This window comes from Solenopsis invicta, chromosome 3 (genome assembly GCF_016802725.1).
Source record: "Solenopsis invicta isolate M01_SB chromosome 3, UNIL_Sinv_3.0, whole genome shotgun sequence".
Lineage (NCBI taxonomy): Eukaryota > Metazoa > Arthropoda > Insecta > Hymenoptera > Formicidae > Solenopsis > Solenopsis invicta.
Window position 1 is genome coordinate 8,337,466 of NC_052666.1, and position 6,179 is coordinate 8,343,644.

The following is a 6,179-nucleotide window of genomic DNA, read 5'->3' on the forward strand; positions in this document are numbered from 1 at the left end:
TCCCGCGTCAGCCGTCACTCAATTGATTGACCGTTTATTGTCAATTTTGCATTACGCACGTTTTTAATGTTTACCTCGCGCGATTGTACATTTCACTGTCTGTTCCGCGTTAAGAGGATACGTTTTGGGTTGGTGCGCAAGTCACTTTTCACAGTTTATTTAAAAAGTTTTTGTTTATTACACAAATCACAAATATTAATGATAAAAATTAACTAACTTTCCCTTTTTGATTACATTAAATCTCTAACGGGACTTTCTTAGCACAATATACAAAAAAAATTACATTGATGTTGTTTGATTTCGCACGCTGATGCAACTATTGCATCACCCTTTTTTAATGCCCGGAGACATCGACCTCTCATTGCCTCGGTTCTTTCCTGACTGAGTGTTACATTGTCTCTTCCTACTTCTTCGTTTTCTACGCTTGCGCCTAACGCCTCCTTTTCACCTTTGTACCTACGTTATCTTTTAGCGCGAAATAACGTTAAATTTTTCAAACAAAAGTTGATATGCGTTGGCAATGTTACCCTAGCAATGAAATAAATAGAATATTGATATAAAATTTGCCAAAGTAATGTTACTCTAGTAGTGAACTAAATGAAAATATTGATAAATTAATATAAGATAAAATTTACCTTATGGTTATAATTCTATAATACTTGGTTTATTCTAATCGTAATTGGTATTCTCGCTCTGCGGTGACCTTGCTGGCATCCTCACAGGCTCCTCGATGCTGCTGCCACTCCCCGGGATGTTCCCTCGATTGGAGATCATTTGAATCAACTGTCCGCTCGGGAGCCCGCCTTCCTTCTGTGAGTCGACGTTGTCCAACTTTTGTTGCTCGATCAACGGTGGTTCCGGTGTTGCTGCACGGCCAAGCCTCTCCAGCGCCACTGTGACCCTCGGTTGCAATTTTCCCGTCAAATTGTTCATCAAAACTTTTTTGTGAACAATTTTTTGTGATGGTGTCTGTAGATTGGTGGTTTCGGGTTTATTTTTAATAAATTTGCCGTCAGCGTCTCTCTTTTTGGCTATGGCAATTTATGATTTAGAATGTTTTCTTGTTTTTATGGTAGATGACTCACCATCTGCATGGCTATTTGTTGTTGTTGGTTTATGCTTAGGTGGCACATTTTCTTCGTCATCATCCAATAATGATATTGTTTCTATGATAAAAGACGAGATTGCTTCTTCTATTACGGAATGTTCTGCTTTTGCATCTGTGAGTATTGATGCTGGTGATTTTACATTGGTTAAATATGCTGTTTGCATTGTGGTAGTCTGTATTATTGCTGCAGATTCAGCAGTCACTGTGATTTTGTTGTCAGTTCGCATTTGTTGTGTTTCCTTAACCTCTTCTCCCAGACCATATGATCTGGTGGCGGTTTGGCGTTTTATTTTATAATTTATTATGCATTCCCTCGGTCTTTTATTCTTGTCTTGTCTTATATCCTTGATGTTAATTGTTACACTCACCTCGTGTGTCGGTTGGTTGTTTTCGTCGGTTGTAACAAATTTATCAATTAGTCTGTACTTCTGGTTATCTTCTTCATAGTACTTTTGAATGGTTTGTTGATATTTGTTCTCCCATTCTTCTTCTTCCTTTAATATATTATCACTTACTTGATCGTCCTCACTAATTGGTGATGATCGGTTAATAAAGATTTCTAATGTCTTCATTCTTTTACGCTTGTTTTGGATGATATTTTTCCATTCCTTCCTGCGTTTAGCCTCCTGGTGAATTTCTTCTTCACGTTCGGATAGCTGATTGTACCAATCAGGACCATATGGTGGTTCAGGGTCCATGGTTGCATTTGGATTTTTCGTTTGATTATTCTTTTGCTGGCTACTTGTTTGTATTGTGTAGCTGCCCATGTGCGATAGCTGATTAAATCTGCGAATATATTGTTTGCTAGATGTCTGCGTTTTGTAACACCCCGGATTCGGTGTTGACGCCATCTTGTCATCTAGTGACATTTGTTTAAGGCTTGTATCGCAATTTAAAGTCTGGTGATGCGATTCATATTGGTTTTTGATGCATTCAATTTGTTTCTGTGATTCTTTTGCTGAATTAATGTTATTTTGGCCATTTTGTTCGTTATCTAAGGTATTCGTTTTCAAGATTTGATTTTCATATAAGGTTTTTACTTGTGGTTGATTAATTTGTAGTTTTTTATATTTCTTTACAGCTATTTGAATTTCTTTTGATTTTAATTTAAATTTTTCTAGTTTTTGATATAATTTATTTAACTTGTGTGTTTTTAATCTAGCATGCGTAGGTTTTGGAACATTACCCAATATTTGTATTTTGTTTAATATTTTATCTTTTTTTGATTGTTCTAACCTTACTCTGTTTTGTTGTTTCAGGTCAGCTGGCTTTTTTGGTATTGGCACTAACATTTTAACATCTGATGTCCTGTTCTTCGTGACTTGTGTCTTCTCTTCATTGGTTTCATTAGTTAGGTAATCATCTTTGTTCCTGATGGTTGGTTTGTCCATTAGGCTGATTAGACCCCTGTTTTTTGTTTCAGGTTTATCTTTAGTGTAAGTGACGATTGTGCTTGTGACACTATCATCTTCTTGTGGTAAGTATTCGATTTTTGTAGGAAATTCTTTTATTTTTTGCTTTTTAGTAGGTGCGTTTCTAAGTTCGACCTCTTCCTGCGGTCTCTTGTGGTTTATTGTTTTTTCAATTAACTTTTTATTGTTTTCTGTAGTTTTTTCTTGTGTATTCAGTATATCATTTATAGATAGCATACACATTCTAATTTCGCGTTCCATTGTTACGTGAGTGGTTCCTTTTCTTGTGGAGTATCTTGATGCACTAATTGAAGCATGGATATTTTTATTTTCGTAGGTTTCTTTGTATTTCAAGGGTACACTGTGGCTTCCTTGTGTTTCATGAATGTATCTTTTTATCAACGTTGGATGCTGTGCCCTTATTGGTACAATCTTGTAGTTTTGTGATGAAGTTTCTTCTTCATCATTTTGTTCTTCATTAATGATCTCATTTTGATTCCAATTAGGAAATTCGTCCAAGAATAATTCTCCTCTGGGATCATATTCATCAAAACTTGATTGATTATCTTCATCACTATTGTGATTATTATTTTGCTGTTTGTCTTCTTTATTTTCATCTTTTTCATCTGTAGATGATAAATATTGCACGCTTTCTTCGGCGCTTTCGTCCTGTGGAGTGAAATAATCATAATCTTCAGATCCTGATTGATCCTTATCTAATTGAAGTGGGTTCTCCTCACATTCGTATTCATTTTTTTCTTCTACATCAGTTTGTGATGCATAATCTTCATATTGTTCTACTTCTGAATGATAATCGTAATCATCTTCTTCGAAGTTTTCATCAATCTCGTCTTGTTCGACGTCTGGTATCTCTTCGTAGGCTTGAGAATCGTTATCTTCGTCGTATTCGTATTCACTAGCTTGTGGTGAACCATGGTTTGATTTATATTCTTGTTGTTCCTTTTGTAGTATAAGCTCCTGTGACTTGAGTTTCGGATCTCTATCTGGTCTTAATCTTCTAGTGTTGTAGGCACGTTCCCATTTAAGTCTCCTATCAAGTATGCGTTTCGACGCACTATTTCCAAGACTTTGTATGGTCCCTCGTATAGTAATTGTATTTTGTACGTTTGTTCACGTTTTGCTTTAGAACGAGTTTTTATTTTAATCCAAACTAAGTCTCCAACTTGATATTCTGGTGCTATTTGGTACTTGTCAGCTTGTTTCTTTCTTTTTGTGCATTTTTATGAAGATTTTCTCTCGCTTCATTTATTTTATCTTCTTGTTGACGTTGATTATAGATTTGTGGGATTATTTCCTCTGGTAATTCTAAGTGATCGTCAATTCCAAAGTGGATCTCGTTAGGTGTGAATCCAGTAATTGCGCGGATGGTAGCGTTTATTACGCGTTCTGCACGCTTTAGTATCGTTGACCATAACGTGTGTTGATGAGAAGCATAGGTTCGCAATATACGACCTAGTTCTCGCATCACTCTCTCAACAGGATTGGATTGAGGGTTATAGGGTGTTGTTTTTCTTGTATCAATTTCATACTGATTTGCAAATTCAGTCCATCTATAACTTGTGAACTGGGTATCGTTGTCAGTAAGGATTTCTTCAGGTATCCCCACATTTTTGAAGTATCGATTTTCAAGTACTTCGGTGATGCTGTTTAATTTTTTATCAACTAGAGGATATGACCAATTTTAAAAATTTGTCCATGATTACGAGAACATATTGATATCCTTCCTCCGTTTTTGGCCATGGACCACATAGATCTAAGGAAATTGCTTTTCCTGGTTGATCTGGTAACTGGTAATATTCCAGGCCAGTCGTCGGTCTTGTGTAGAATTTTGTGGCGTGGCATATTTTACATGATGCCACTACATCTCGTGCATATTTTTCAAATTTTTTACCAACAAAATATTTTCTCATGAAACCTAGCAGTTTGTTGGTTCCAAAATGAGCAAGTAGTTTATGTGCTTTCTTCATAATCATCCAATTTTTTTCTTCAGGTAAGATAATTTTATCAGTATCGTTGTCTATGTATCTGACGATCTCGTTTCTATCAATGAACTTTCGTGGCTGTTCTTGGGGTAAATTCATCAAATCTTGATGAGTATGCTGGGCATCTTTGATGATTTTGATCTAGTCACTTGTTTCAGTACCATCCATGACACTTCTTATTAGACTGATGTATTTTTCATTGTCCTTTAGAATGCGTCTTTCGTCAGCACTCCTTGATAAGGTATCAGCTGTAGCGTTGTCTTTGCCTGGAATATGGATTAATTAATATGATCTAAATCAAACTCTAGCAGAAAACTAAACCATCTGGCAATTCTTGTATTGTTTTACACGCAAGTGCTTAAGAACTGTAGGGCTCGATGGTCGGTATGAACTCGTACTTGTCTTCCTAACAAGAGAGTATGCCATTTCTTCAGGCTCCAGACTAGTGCTAAGCACTCAAGCTCTGTAATGGTGTAATTGGCTTCGGCACCATGTAATGCACGACTTGCGTATGCAATAGTGAACTTTTCGCGCCCGTCCTCTTTGTACTGGTAGAGGCGTTTTCCGAGTCCAGTTTTTGCTGCATCTACATAGATTCCACATTTGAATCCTGGTCGTATTAAATACAAGTTTGGTGCTTCTTCGAAGGCTTGTTTTATTTCTTCAAACGCTTTTTGTTGATTATCAGTCCAAATAAACTTTTTATTTTTCCTTAGTAATTCTTGCAAAGGTTGAGTCATACAAGCTAGATTTTTGATGAACCTGCGGTCCCAATTAACAAGACCTAAGAAAACTTGGACTTCTTTCTTATTTTTTGGTTTAGCGTAATTTCTTATAGCCATTTTTGTGTCAGCGTTGATTTCTGCTTCTATTTCGTTAAACGTATGACCTAGAAACTTGATCTCGCGCTATAGAAACTCGCATTTATTTTTGTTGACTCTAAATCCTGCTGCTTTTAATTTTCGTAGAACATATTCCACGTGTTTGATATGCTCTTCCAACGTTTTGGACGCAATCAATATGTCATCTGAGTAGACAATAAGGAAGTCATTTGCATGTGAGCCTAATGCTTTGTTCATAGCTCTCGTAAATGAGGCTCCAGCTGTCTTAATGCCAAAAGGTATACGTTGAAAAACGTAGGTTTGTCCATCAAAAATGAATCCCGTGTATTGCTGGGATTTCTTTTCTAAAGGAATTTGCCAAAATGCATGGCTTATGTCGAGCAAAGTGTAAAAGCCGCTTGGACCAAATCTTCTGAACACCTCCTCTATTGTTGGTGGCTGGGCGTAATCGTTTATCATCCGCTTATTAATTTCTCTAGCATCGAGACAAAGTCGGATGTCACCATTTTTCTTAATTACAACCATCAATGGGTTGACTATGGCAACACTATTGTGTTGCCGTCTTACGAACTATCTCTTGTTGCTCCAAGTCGTCTATATATTGTGCGACTCTGTCAAAGTGTTTGTCAGGAATTGGGTAAACTCTTTTTTTATACGGTGCGTGTGATTTAACCGTAATCTTATGTTGATAATTGTTTACCTTACCAATGCCATCTTCAAATATTTCTGCATTTTCTTGAAAGATCTTTTGCAAGGCTTCTTCCGCTTCTTCCATTGAAATGGTAGCAATGGTTTGCTGCGATTCGTCGGCTTC

The 6,179-nt window shown here is 36.6% G+C and overlaps 1 protein-coding gene across 1 annotated transcript; it reads right to left on the bottom strand.

Annotated features, from left to right (window-relative positions):
• Window positions 1-669: 669 nt before the first annotated feature.
• On the bottom strand, window positions 670-4,149 carry LOC105200297 (uncharacterized protein DDB_G0283697). Its single transcript, XM_011167772.2, has 4 exons — window positions 4,010-4,149; window positions 2,295-3,571; window positions 1,086-2,189; window positions 670-1,031 (listed from the first exon to the last, which is right to left on the bottom strand). Exons 1-4 carry the CDS (start codon window positions 4,147-4,149, stop codon window positions 670-672), a joined length of 2,883 nt encoding a protein of 960 aa, XP_011166074.2.
• Window positions 4,150-6,179: the final 2,030 nt, after the last annotated feature.

Excerpts from the sequence above, each read along its gene's own strand:
- LOC105200297 (XM_011167772.2), bottom strand. The coding sequence starts at position 4,149 with ATGTGGGGATACCTGAAGAAATCCTTACTGACAACGATACCCAGTTCA. Across the intron at positions 3,572-4,009 it reads AATCCAATCCTGTTGAGAGA|GAGACTTAAATGGGAACGTG; the intron begins GTGATGCGAGAA and ends CATACTTGATAG. Across the intron at positions 2,190-2,294 it reads AAACAAAATACAAATATTGG|CTGTAAAGAAATATAAAAAA; the intron begins GTAATGTTCCAA and ends AAATTCAAATAG.